This window comes from Orcinus orca, chromosome 16 (assembly GCF_937001465.1).
Source record: "Orcinus orca chromosome 16, mOrcOrc1.1, whole genome shotgun sequence".
In the NCBI taxonomy this organism is placed as follows: domain Eukaryota; kingdom Metazoa; phylum Chordata; class Mammalia; order Artiodactyla; family Delphinidae; genus Orcinus; species Orcinus orca.
The window spans coordinates 59,255,951-59,269,294 of record NC_064574.1 but is presented as its reverse complement, the minus strand read 5'-3'; the positions used below and the strand labels follow the sequence as shown (position 1 = coordinate 59,269,294).

The 13,344-nt window shown below is 43.2% G+C and overlaps 1 protein-coding gene across 1 annotated transcript; it reads left to right on the top strand.

Annotated features, from left to right (window-relative positions):
• The first annotated feature begins 10 nt into the window (after positions 1 to 10).
• RSL1D1 (ribosomal L1 domain containing 1) lies at positions 11 to 13,115 on the top strand. Its single transcript, XM_012533197.3, has 9 exons — positions 11 to 169; positions 1,001 to 1,140; positions 2,925 to 3,063; positions 4,136 to 4,284; positions 4,372 to 4,473; positions 5,757 to 5,850; positions 5,936 to 6,061; positions 8,476 to 8,748; positions 10,879 to 13,115. The coding sequence occupies exons 1-9, from the start codon at positions 71 to 73 to the stop codon at positions 11,203 to 11,205; spliced, it is 1,449 nt and encodes a 482-aa protein (XP_012388651.2). The 5' UTR covers positions 11 to 70; the 3' UTR covers positions 11,206 to 13,115.
• The last annotated feature ends 229 nt before the right edge of the window (positions 13,116 to 13,344 follow it).

Sequence of the window (13,344 nt, the reverse complement as noted above, 5' to 3'; positions counted from 1 at the left end):
GGTTTCGCGCGTGCGCCTCAGGAACCAGCTCCTGGGATCCGGATGCGCGTCTCCACGAGGTGAACGCGAAATGGAGGCCTCGGCTTCTACCCCACCGTCAACCTCAACCGCAACTTCAGCTTCGACTCCAGCGACCCCGGCCGGCCTGGAGCAGCTGGACGAAGAGCAGGTGAGTGGCCTCTGGGGAGGGGCGTTCGGAAGCGGGATGGCCGTGGCCTTGGGCGGCGCGGGTGCGGAATGCGGGCTCCGGGCCGGTGTGGGCGCCTCCGGAGCTTTGGGAGGGTCGCTCGTTCGCGGTGCCCTCGGCTCGCCCGCTGCTTTGTACTCGCGGGTAGACGCCCGCCTCCTCCAGCCCTGCGGCCTGGCTCTCTTGAGTTGGATTTTTTTGTTTTGGCTGCTCCGCGCGGCCTGCGGGATTCTAGTTCCCCGACCAGGGATCGAACCTGTGTCCCCTGCGGTGGAAGCGTGGAGTCCTAACCACTGGACCACCAGGGAAGTCTCTTATCTTGAGTTGGATTGCAGGTATAACTTGGGATCCTGGGGTGAGGTCCACCTGGCTGTGCTTCCCTGCCTTTGACTTTGGCCAAGTCGCTTGATTTTTACCAGCCTCAGTAACTTCGCATTTAAAATGGTCTCTGAGAGGAGGTGATGCACCTAAAGCGCGGTACCCAGGGAGCCTGGCACATAATAAGCGCTCAGGAAATACTAGATGCAGGTGTATTGCGCTTTTATTGGTATTACTGCCTTCATCATCCAGGGCAGGGGAAGCACGTTCTCTCTGTCTCGATGTTATATTTAGAAGAGGCTCGTTTCTGTAGACGATGCTATTAGCGGATACTTAGGTGGCTACATTCCTCTGATTACAAATTGCAGGATCCTAATGGATACGGTTGTGGAGGTTACCTGCTAAAATAGAAATTTATCAGGGACAAATTCTGGGGCGGGGGCAAGTTTTAAATTCGATTGAGATGTAATTTATTTGTGTATCTCCACCTTGCAGATTAAAAAGGCAGTAGAAGCTCTATTGGCACATTCCAGATCCAGGAAAAACGCAAATGGATTGCTTTTGAATGAGAATGAAAATTTCTTTTTAATGGTGGTATTATGGAAAATTCCAAGTAAAGAACTGCGGGTCAGATTGTAAGTTCTGATTTTCTACCTTTGCTCTTTTTATCGGCTTGGCCATTCCGTGGAACTTTAACAAACGGCAGCTTAGTTTCTGGTGGAAACTTTGCAAACTCAGGATATCTTGAGTTGAAATAATTGTGCCCCCCAAAAACATAGGTCTTCAGACATTCTTAAGTTTTCTAGGATTTCAGATGTGCTTAAGTTTTCTAGAAATATCACCAGTTTTCTGGATGTTTGGTGGACAGTTTGACCTAAGCTGTTCTATTGAATCTGAAAACCTGGTTTTTGAGAGGACAGAGGTTAGAATAAATGCAACAGCTTTCATATTTTCATAGGATCTGTTATCTTTCCACGTCAAGCTAGTTGCAAGCTAAAATCCCTGAGGTCCTGAACTCACTCCTTTATACAGACAATTAAAAATTTGGCCGTGATTTCCTAAGAGAAAAAAACCCATGGTGATAGCACATTCTTATTGCTAGGACTCGTAGGTGAGAGATGCCCTCTCTGCAGAGTTGCCAGATTTAGCAAATAAAAATACAAGCAATTTTTTAGGTAAGTAGGTCCCATGTAATGTTGGGGACATAATTATACTTAAAAAATGGTTCAGATTTAACTGGATGTCCTATATTCTGTCTGGTAACCCTGCCTCTCTGTGGAGTCTCTCATTTCTTGGGTGTTAAAAAGCCAGCTGTGCTATAGAAAGCAGTGTGTGGGATAACTTCTTTTTCTTTTCCCCATAAAGGTGGGTGATAGGGGTTAAGAATGACTACAAATTGGAAAGACCCTTTTGACCCTCAGACTCTCTCTTAACTCATTCTCACAAACCGCACCAGCCAGATTGCCTTAGTTATTGCTTTATGTATCTGGTGCGTTCTTTATTCCATACCTCTGCCCAGGCGGGTTTTTGCTTCTGGAAAGCCCTTACTTTCTCCGCGGTGTTTTTCCAACTGCTCACCTCTTGGTGATTTCTGCCACTTGCCATCTCGTTTGCCAAGTCCTGCTACTGCGGATTGCTCTCTTTTTAAACTGAGGAAATGTTTCCTCAGAACATGTAGGCCTAGAAAGTGAGCTAAACCTTTTTGAGACTCAACATAATTCATGTTTGCTGGTCCCTGTAGGTTTGCTCCGTTTTCTGTTTCTGGTCTTGAGAGTTATGTTTATGGAGCCCAGGGGTTTCTGCAAGGTAGAGTTCTGAATCAGAACTGTCCTGATGAAACTAGATTATTCTAGCACATGGTAGTACGTATGCTTATATAGCAACACGTAAAATAATAATAATTACATGTGCACTACTTTGAGTATCTTTGATTATATTTTAAGTCTTAATTGTATCCCAAATATTAGTTGATGTTTTGGCCTGCAGATATTTGTGGTGATTTAGTATTTGAATGTTAAATCTCTCCTCTGTACCACTGAAAACTAGATTATTTATTTATTTATTTTGCGGTACGCAGGCCTCTCACTGTTGTGGCCTCTCCCGTTGTGGAGCACAGGCTCCAGACGCGCAGGCTCAGCGGCCATGGCTTACGGGCCCAGCCGCTCCGCGGCATGTGGGATCTTCCCGGACCAGGGCACAAACCCGTGTCCCCTGCATCGGCAGGTGGACTCTCAACCACTGCACCACCAGGGAAGCCCTAGATATATTTTTAAATGTTCTCAGTAGTGTATTTGCTTTAAAAGCATGAATGAAGTTTATTGAGATGACAGTGAATTTATTGTGTATTCTGTGGCATATAAACATACATGTTATCAGTTATAATGCTTTATTCCTTGGTTCGTTCTCATGTATTTTGCAGGTCCTTGCCTCATGGTATTCGATCAGATTTAGCAGATATCTGTTTATTTACCAAAGATGAACCTAATTTAACTCCCGAACAGACAGAACGTTTTTATAAGAAGCTTTTGAACAAGCATGGAGTTAAAATCATTTCTCAGGTAATGAATAGCTGTAACTGACCAATGCTAAGCTGTCCATCATGGTAGCACCTAGCCACACATGGCATTAAGCACTTGATACGTGGCTAGTCAGAATTAAGATGTAATACAAATACTGGATCTTAAGGACTTAATATGGAAAAAGAATATAAAATAATTTCTGTAAATTACAGTTAAACATGGTATTTTAGATCTGTTGTGTTCAATAAAATATGTTATGGGAAAAAAGCACATTTCTCAGGTAGGGAGCAGGTTAATATTTTCAAGACAACTAAAAGATTGGATTCAATTAAAGTGACATTCCTGGTACATGTTTCTCTCCTAGGAATTTAATTTTTAACTTAATTTTCTCTTTTTAATTTAATTCTCATTGGCTTTAGGTAGGGCATATTCCCTCTTCCCTGTGACAGATGGGCTGTTGAGGTATGTTGACCTAAAAGCTCAACACGTGCATCAGTAATGATTATATCTTGAAGATTTTATAGAACGCTGCTCCGTTGTGTCACTTCTCTCTCCTTCCAGAGCATCCTGGGTTTGCCTCTGACTTGGCACCCCTCCCCCGTTTTGTAGTCATTGGTTCGGTTTCTTTAGCTGAGGTCCCGACTCATTTGCCCCTGTGCCTGTGCTGTTTTAGATACTCACATGTTCACTAAACTGTGACCCCAGGGCATTTTAAAATCCAAATACAAATTGCCCCAGTATTTCTTCTTCTTGTTGTTCAGGTTCTTAATTTTTTGTTTTTATACCTTTTTTTTCCTCTCTCTCTCTTTTTTATCGAAGTATAGTTGGTCTACAATATTGTTAGCTTCAGGTGTACAGCATAGTGATTCAGGGTTTTTTGTTTGTTTATTTTGCAGATTATATTATAGGTTATTATAAGATATTGGGTATAGTTTCCTGTGCTATACAGTAAATCCATGTTGCTTATCTATTTTATGTATAGCAGTTTGTATCTGTTGATCCCAAACTCCTAATTTGTCCCTCCCCTCCCTTTGGTAACCATAAGTTTGTTTTCCGTGTCTGTGAGTCTGTTTCTGTTTTGTATATAGATTCATGTTTTTACATTTTCTAGATTATCCCCCTCCGAACTTTAAAAAAGGAATATAAGGCCTATGAAGCTAAGCTCCGCCTCTTGGGTAGTTTCGACTTCTTCATCACGGACGCCAGAATCAGGCGGCTCTTACCCTCACACCTCGGGAGACATTTCTACAACAGAAAGAAGTAAGTTTCTCAGCAATGACTGGACTTTAGTAGCGTGAAATTTATGGGTGTGTATGTGCTGCTGTAAACGCCTTTGTATTGTTTTAGAGTTCCAGTACCTGTAAACCTTCAGGCCAAGAATTTATCCAGAGAGATCAGTGACTGTGTAGGGGGAACTGTCTTAAACATCTCTAAAAGTGGTTCTTGCAGGTAGGTAAAAGGCGTTAAGGTGTGCCTCTGTTTCATTTTATATTTAATAATGATTTTATAAACTTTTTAAAATAAGATAGTATTAATGAAACCAGACTCTTCTGTTAAAACTAAAATTCATTCTTTAGAAGTATTCAGTTCTCTAGAACAGTGCTGCCCCCTAGAACCTTCCAAAGTGGTGGAGATGGTCTATAGCTGTGTAGTCTCATGCAGAAGAATGAGCCACAGATGGCTGCTGAGCACTTGAAACATGGCTTCCACAGCTGAGGATCTGAACTTCTAACTTTACCTGATTTTAACTAACTTAAATTTTAAAAGGCACGTCTGCTGATTTTTACTGTAGTGGATGGGCACCCTTTTTTTTTTTTTTTTTTTTTTGGATGTGCCATGCAGCATGTGGGATCTTCGGTCCCCAACCAGGGATTGAACCCGCACCCCCTGCATTGTGAGCATGGAGTCTTAACCACTGGACCACCAGGGAAGTCCCTGTACAGAGCACCTTTAGATGTTTAGGAAAACAGGAGAATAAGCCTGGTTCAGGGTGTACGTGCAGGTCAGTGACAGTGGGCACACAGAATGGGCAGAGCCCCGTCTTTGTCTGGAGGGAGGTAGGAGCATCAGCCCGTCTCATCCTCATTCTGCACTCATCCTGCCGACAGCCAGCCTGCCTTTTAGCTCCCATGGTGGGGAGAGTGGGGGCTGCCAGGACCAGCGGACCCAGTGGCTGAGCAGTGGGCATTTCTGGGCTTCCCCGTTGGCTTGCGGCTGCCCTCTGCTTCAGCTGAGGGGATGGTTTTGCTCTTGGCCAGAAGATGCTATTATACGAGCAACTGTTCATTTTAGAGGTGGCCGCTGTGTCAGGTCAGTGGAGCTATAAAGGTAGCAAGCAGTCCTCCTGGGGATGGTCCTTTTCAGAACAGCCGCTGCTTGGGCGTAATTGCCCTCAGGAAAGCTTGAGGGCTGACTCAGTGACCTGTGTTTTCCAGAATGAAGGTGGAATTCCCTTTGGCCCTCCCCACTGCCCCTCCCAGCCTCACATGGTTAGGTGCCAGCTCCTCAGTCACCTCTTGATGGTAGGGCATATTTCAGGAGGAGGGCACTTCTAGAACATGAAGGATGATCATCTTCCTTTAAAATAAATTGAGAACCTAAAGATTTCAATGATTTTACATTAAAAAAAATTTTTTTAAGATTGTGTATTTCTCACATACCTGCTTATGCTTTATTTTGAAAACCAAGTTATTTTTTCAGCTCTCTGTGTCTAATGCTTTATTAAATTTCAGTACCATCCGCATTGGTCACACTGGGATGCAAGTTCAGCACATCGTGGAAAACGTTGTTGCCGTCACAAGAAGGCTTTCACAGAAACTGCCGGAGGTACGGTCTCGCAGATGCTTCCACTGGCCGTTCGTTTAAAGGAACAAAACACCTACAAATGATGTTACTCTTCTCTCTGTTTCAGAAGTGGGAGAGCGTGAAGCTCTTGTACGTGAAGACTGAGAGATCGGTTTCCCTGCCTGTCTTTTCTTCATTTGTCAGCAGTTGTGGTGAAGCCAGGAGACTACGCACACAAAGTCAGAAGAAAAAGGTTAGTAGAAGTTCACATCCCAGGCAGGCGTAATCAAGGCTGTAAGCGCAGCCCAGGAAGAGAGAACAAAGGCTCAGAAGGGGCCTGTGCAGTGTCAGGAGGAGCTGAGAGGAAGAGGAAAACCGAAATCGAGTCTATTCAGTATTCATACATGGTTATTTATGGGCGAAATTCAAGATCGTATGAGGCTGGCATACCTCTTGGTTTTGGTTTGTAGGTTTTCAGTGCTGCTGGTAATATTGCAGAAAGCCGCATGAGAGAAAATGGAACTTTTTGCTATTGGCTGAACCAATCTCCTAGTTCATTTGGTCCTTCTCCAGCCATGTTCATTGATGTGTCCAATGAGTTTTTAGACTCAGTCTTTTAATTTTTTGTCTTCTAGAAGTTCTGTGTTTTGTTATTTTTCAAATTATCGTTACCTTTTTTTGGTTTCCTGTTATCTAAATAGTCTTCCAGTTTGTCTTAATTCTTAGAACTCATTAAGCATAGTTGTTTTATTGTCTGATAATTCAGACCATTAGCCGTCTTGGTGATGTAGCAGGTTGTCGCTACCTGCTGGTTCCTGTGTACTTAGTTATTGTGGACTGTATCATGGATAGTCCATTTGGAAAATTATTTGTAGAAGTAACTTGAGGGGTGGGATGAAGATCTTTCCCGAGAGGATTTAGACTTATGGCAGCCAGGCACCTTGGGGCACTCTCAACCCAGAACCACCTAGAAGCACACTCAAGGCTTGAGGTTCCCTGAATGATTCAAATCCACCCACGGTGACAAATCCTCACGGCTCTGCCCCCTGTTCATCTCTATCCTGAGGGTCCGACTCATTGGGGTCCCAGCTTATTGTAATGAGGTTTTTACTTAGAATCCCTGCCTGGTATGGACATTAGGATTTGGTTTCTCCACTTCACACCCCTGCCCTCCTGTGCCCAGTCATAACAGCTGTTAAAAGTTAGGGATCAGCAAATACTCTCGGGGCAAACATTTCTTACAGTGTAATCAGCTCATCAGTGCTTTTATGGAAAAAGTTGTTAATATTTTACCCTACTTTTTACTTGTTTTCATAATCCAAAATAACATAAACTGCTGTTACTGGAAACAAGAAGTCTGAATTTTTTGCTGTTTGTCAGATTCAGTTGAGGGCTTGGTGACAATGTTGGACTTGCTGGTTAAAATGGAATTTTGTCACAGTTATAGATGTTATCTAACAGTACTCTGTGGTAAGGATAATGGACCTCTAGCTATGTAAACTTGCTACTGTGTTAACTCTCAACCACAAACTCAGGCAGGAAAAAAATATCAGGGTTTTTTGTTTTTGTAGCAGCTTCACGGAGATGTACAGTCACCCATCTCATACATGGGGGATTAGTTCCAGGATCCCCCCCAAGGATGCCAAAATTTGTGGGTGCTAAAGTCCCTTATATAAGGCAGCATAGTATTTGCACATAAACTACACCACATCCTCTGGCATCCTTTAAATAATCTTTTTTTTTCTTAATATTTATTTATCTATCTGTATTTAGCCAGCTAGCTATCTAGCTGTGCCGGGTCTTAATTGCGGCTCGCAGGATCTCCGCTGCCTCATGCGGGATCTTTAGTTGCAGCATCCGGGATCTAGTTCCCCAACCAGGGATCAAACCCGGGCCCCCAGCACTCCCAGGAGCACAGAGTCTTAATCACTGGACGCCCTTTAAATCATCTTTAGATTACTTATGACTAATACAATGTGAGTGCTATGTAAATAGTTGTCAGAGTGCAACAAATTTAAGTTTCGCTTTTTGGAACTTTTTGGAATTTTTTTTTTTCCCTTGTATTTTTTTTTTGTGTGTGTGGTACGCGGGCCTCTCACTGTTGTGGCCTCTCCCGTTGCGGAGCACAGGCTCCGGATGCGCAGGCTCAGCGGCCATGGCTCACGGGCCCAGCCGCTCCACGGCATGTGGGATCTTCCCGGACCGGGGCACAAACCCGTGTCCCCTGCATTGGCAGGCGGACTCTCAACCACTGCGCCACCAGGGAAGCCCCCTTGAATACTTTTGATTCACATTTGGTTGAATCTGCAGATGTGGAACCTGCATATATGGAAGTTCAACACATCACATACTATACAATTCTGGATTATTCGTAACTCGCCTATAAATGAGGTTGACTTCCACACAGCTGGTGACTGCACACTTCAGATACCCAGATTCTGAATATAATTTACCACATAAAATGCATCTTTGGCTGGGACTCTGAGGCAAAGCAGAGTTGGGGTTCAAGTGCTGGCGATAGGACTCATGTGCTTTGATCTTGTACAGGTCAAGGCCCTTTCAGGGATCTTATGGATGACCTGACTGCACGTGCTAAGTCTGTGCCATTTATTTACCAACAAAAGAGTCCCCCATTAAAATTATGCGTGGTTTTTTTTTTTTTGGTAGGTATCAAAGAAAAGCCAAAAGAAGAAAGAACGTCTTAAAAGACAGCAGGAAAAGAAAGGAAACAAGAAGCTTATGAAACAGGCTGGAAAGGCTGCACCAGCCCCGACTACAGATGCACCGGCCCCCAAAACTGGTGGTGCTCCAGCCCAGGACCCTGGACCCCAGAAGGAGACCGGTGGGGTGAGCACCCCCCCTAAAGCTCAAGACGAGTCTGAAGATGAAATCCCACTGCTGGTAGCAGTGAAGGAAACTCCAGCTGCAAGAAGCGTAGAGGTATTTTCATTAATATTTAATATCCATCATGGACAGATTCCAGGGCTCCGTGTGCCAGGCAGGCACTTGGTGAGGGACGGGAAGTGCTGTGCAGCTGGGAGGCATCGTTTATAAAAATCTGTTCTGCCAGAGATTGTGAAGTCATGGATGAAAAATACTAGGGTAAATCCCAAGAACCCCGACTGACTCTGTCCCCCTCCTAAATAGTGAAGCGATGTGTAGTCAGCACAGCCTTTTGTGTACCTTGGAATCAAGGGAGACTCGGCCATATTAATAATTCTAAAAAACGTTGCCTGTGGTTTTGAAAAGCAGGTTCAGTTTCTGAAGGTGAGTCCTCAGTCACCACATAATTAGTTTCAGAAAATTTACCAAGGGAAACTTGGGTGCTGGAGTCTGCCTCTGAAACCTTTCAAACACCCCACCCTGCATGGTTCTTACAGAAATCTGACTTCATGGGTTTCAGAGGAGGTGATTTAAAGGAACGGAGTTTTTTTGTTTTGGGGTGCTTTGCTAATGTTTTTTTGTTTTTGTTTTGTTTGGCCGCACCACGAGGCTTGCGGGATCTTAGTTCCCCAACCAGGGATCGACCGCGTTCCCATGGCAGTTAAAGCGCTGAGTCCTAACCACTGGACAGCCAGGGAATTCCCATTTTGATAATGTTTTTGCTCATACTCATAGTATCTATCCAAATATTGGGGGGAGACCTCTTGAAAATAAGGAGAGAAATGGGTCCCTAAGAGAGTAGAGGGCTGCCCTCACCATGTGTGCATGAGACACATGGCCCCTCGGCACAGCCCATTAGAGTCAACCCAAGGCTGTTACTGCACTTTACCTATTAGGTATTTTTTCCTCACAGTAATCCTTAACATCTTCAACGGAGTTATAATTTTCCTCTGCTAGTGAAATATTCCTTTTACAGTGTCCCCAAGCTGCTAGTGAGGTTTTTTTAAAAAATATTTGAAATTAATGTTGATCAGTATATTAACTGTAGGCAGTATAATTGTTTCTAGAAAAAGTAAGCTATATTTGTTATAATGGGACTGGCAGGTAATGTGTTGGAAATTAAAGAGTGGAAAGCATAGCTTCCTGGGTGGGTGATACGCATCGAGAGTGTAGAAGTGTTGGGTGTTCCCTGGCAGTCCAGTGGTTAGGACTCAGCGCTTTCACTGCCAGGGGCCGGGGTTCGATCCCTGATCAGGGAACTAAGATACCACAAGCGACGAGGCGAGGCCTAAAAAAGAGTGGAAGTGTGTATGCCCTTTGAACCCATCTAGGGAATTTGATGAGGGGAAAGATATGAAAGTTTCAGCATTGTTCACTGTAGAAGCAAAAGTGAGAAAATGCTATGTACCCTTGCAGTAGTTTTTATAAAGTTATTCAAGATAACGTTTAGTACGAGTTTATAGTGCTTAGGAAATACTAATGAGATAGTTGGGGAAAGAGCATAATACTTGGCTTTTAAATACATACTCATGGGGAAAAGGTAGTGAATAATATTAATATTGTGTGGTAAAGTTATTAGAGAGTTTTGTTTTTTATATTTTCAGTGTTTTTCAAATTTTCCATCTGTTTTATGTTAACTCAAAAACAAAGTTTTGTTGGTTGTTTTGTCTGTATAACCTCTTTCTGTGTGGGGCAGAGTCCATTGCTGGAATGTTGGCCTTGCATCATCAGCCACATCATCTGGGGTGCTTGGAAAATCCAGGATTTCCAGTCTGGAACACGGTTCTCCCTTTCGCTAACAGGCACCCCAGTTGGTTTTCACACACACTGTTACGGAACCCCCTGCCGTAACCCACGTGCGAGGAATTTACAACTGGAGGTGAAGAAGAGTCAGTATTTAGGTCACAGGTCTTCCCACTGTGCTCCCAGTGCTTCTAGGAGTCCTTAGCCGCAGCCATAAGGAAAGATGGTTAGACCAGGGAGGTGCCAGGGTCCTTTTTACAGTCATTAATAGTGGAGTACAGCTGCCTTTCAAAATGATTTTGAGGCAGGAGGAAAAAGCCATTCCTCATTCATCGTGCTGCAGTTTCCCTCTTAGGATTTCCCTAAATTTTAAAAACAGTGACTCTTAGAGTTACATCATCAGTTGTCTGTCCCACACCACACCCACTTTTTTCTTTTTCTTAGACACAAAAAGATGCTGCAGGAAAGAAGTCTCGTAAGAAGAGTCCTGGTCCCAACACACCTCATGGGAAGAAGAGAAAGGCCTCCCCAGCTTTGGAGACCCCAACAGCTCCGGAGCCCAAGACCCCAGGTAAAGGCCCAGGGAAGAAGGCAAGAATCAAAGAAGAGTTGGAGAAAGAAAGAACCTCTTCGCTGGGGAAAAAAGACCCAAGACAGACTCCTAAAAAGCCAGAGGCCAAATTCTTCACTACTGCTAGTAAATCTGCGAAAAAAGCTCCCCGTACCCCCAAACAGTGGCCCAAAAATCCCAAAGTACCCCAGTCAACCTAAAATCAGAGACTCAACCAGCAGGCTACTCATCAGAGCTATCTAAAGAGCTTGTAAAAAATACCTGGGTCCTGACCCCTGTTGGAACTGCTGAGTGAGGCCTAGACTTAAATAGTTTTTAAAACCTCCACAAGTAATTCTCATACATGTTCATGGGTGTAAGAACCAGTAGTTTGAAGTAAATCCATTTATTTCATTGCTCTTTGTATTTGCTAATGCGGTAGAGGGAAAATACAGTGCTTCTCTGTGGTTGTGTTTTTTTATTATTAAAGTAAACATTTGTTTCTCAGTATAAAATAGGCATCTCATGTCTTGTTGGTTTCACTTGAATGCCTATGATGTGACCCTTTTCCTCATCTGCTTTAAGCCATTTGTTCACATGGCAGCTCCATCACAGTAATCTGTGCAGACACATCCAAAGCTTGTTTGCAGGCCACTGATGGGCTCACTGTGTGCAAGTCAGCCGTGGCCCTCATGCTGAGATGGGTCTTAGAAAAGGCCTTGGAATCGAAATTAAAATAATCGATTCCAGGACCCAGATGGTGATGAGCCAAGGTTGCAGGTCACTGAGTTAGCATACATTTGTTGGGGGAGATTAACATGCAGTCATTCACAGAGGCACTGGATCGAATCCTGAACGCTGGAGGCAAGAAAATATTTGTCTTCCATAAGCCTTTCCATCTTCCTCCAGATTCCTCCTCACCCTAAACAGACCTATTTTTATGTGACAGCTCTAGGGTAGGAAGCTTGGGAGAGTAGACTCTTAAACTTTGGGTCATTGTCAAATATATCCTGAGGCAGTACGTGACTTTTCAGGTACTCGGCCTTTCCCTGCATTTGAATTGGGGTACGCATCTCTAATAGTGAGTGACATAGTCAGTGTAGTATAGGAAAGGCCAGTGAGGCATGCTTTCAAAGGTAATAGGGTTCATGAACATAACGACTAAAGGAATCAAAGCTTCAGATGGTTCTCCAGCAAGTCAGGGAGTTGAGACAGCTTTTTAAATCATGAAAACCTCTGAAATACAAAATAATTTGTTTTTCATTCCACTGTCCTTTTAGGCCTGTAAAAGTGAGTATACTACATTTAATGTAGGGTTTTAGTGTAATTGATTTGTTTACCATAGAAACTTAACTTATTCAAAGATGAAGATTTAAGTCTACTGCTTTGCTTAGGGCAAACTTACCTACCTAATCATATAGTCTGTGCTCTCCATGACAGTTTTCTGGGGTTAGCTGTATGTTTTTTTAATCCCATCCTCTAGCCAGCTAAAGATTTTGCAACACCCAGTGGTTCTTTGGCCTGTAGCTTAGTCCCTGTTGAATACGAAGCAGATGTTTACCTTCCTGTTCCACTGTGCGTCTAGTTTCCCTCTGTAGAAATTCTCATAGCTCTCTATGTTGAAAAGAGCAGATTTACTTAAGTTTCTTGAGCAGGATGATAGTTTTTTGACAATTGAAGGCCACAGTTGAGTTAGAGATAATTCTGAATTGTAATGAAAATGTTCACATCATGGTGCTAGATTTCCAAGGCTTAAGTTTGGGAGGCACCTTAGCTCATGGCTGCGAGGGCTGGGAGCCAATAATGGCCTATCCAGGGGCCAAGAGGAGTACTGGAAATCTGTGCAGTAAATTACATTGTTTTGTGGGATAAGAGGTCGAGTATGTGGCTTATGTTTCAGTGGAAGTCAACACTGGGTTTTCTGGATTCATCCTCCATGCCATAGAGATTTAATGGACAAAAGCAGATCTGGTGGGAGAAATTTGCCACGTTTTTGTTCTGAAGAAGTAATTGAATCTTAGTTAATTTGTTTTTTAGGAACTGTAATAAGCATGGAAATTTTAATATTTTAAATGCCTTGAATGTATTTAAGACTGTCCAAGTGTTTAATAAAGGTTACATTTTATTCATAGTCTTGAGAAATATTTGAATGCAAAGAAATTGCTAAGTCATTTTGTCTTGTCACCAGACCAAAAACACTTTATGTACTTCATTCAGTTCATGGATGTTTAGGGTTTAATTAGCAAAGAAGTCTTTTGTCATTTAATTAAATATTTGAAGGTTCTGCACTACCTGCATTTTTATCTCTTAAATTTGCTATGTTTTCCTTGCCTGCAATTAGTGTGTTAGTAGTCGCAGTG

What these genes read in the sequence shown, in the direction of transcription:
- RSL1D1 (XM_012533197.3), top strand. Translation starts at nt 71, where the DNA reads ATGGAGGCCTCGGCTTCTACCCCACCGTCAACCTCAACCGCAACTTCA. An exon ending in AAAGAACTGCGGGTCAGATT is followed by an intron (nt 1,141 to 2,924) that starts GTAAGTTCTGAT and finishes TGTATTTTGCAG; the next exon opens with GTCCTTGCCTCATGGTATTC. An exon ending in TTTCACAGAAACTGCCGGAG is followed by an intron (nt 5,851 to 5,935) that starts GTACGGTCTCGC and finishes TCTCTGTTTCAG; the next exon opens with AAGTGGGAGAGCGTGAAGCT.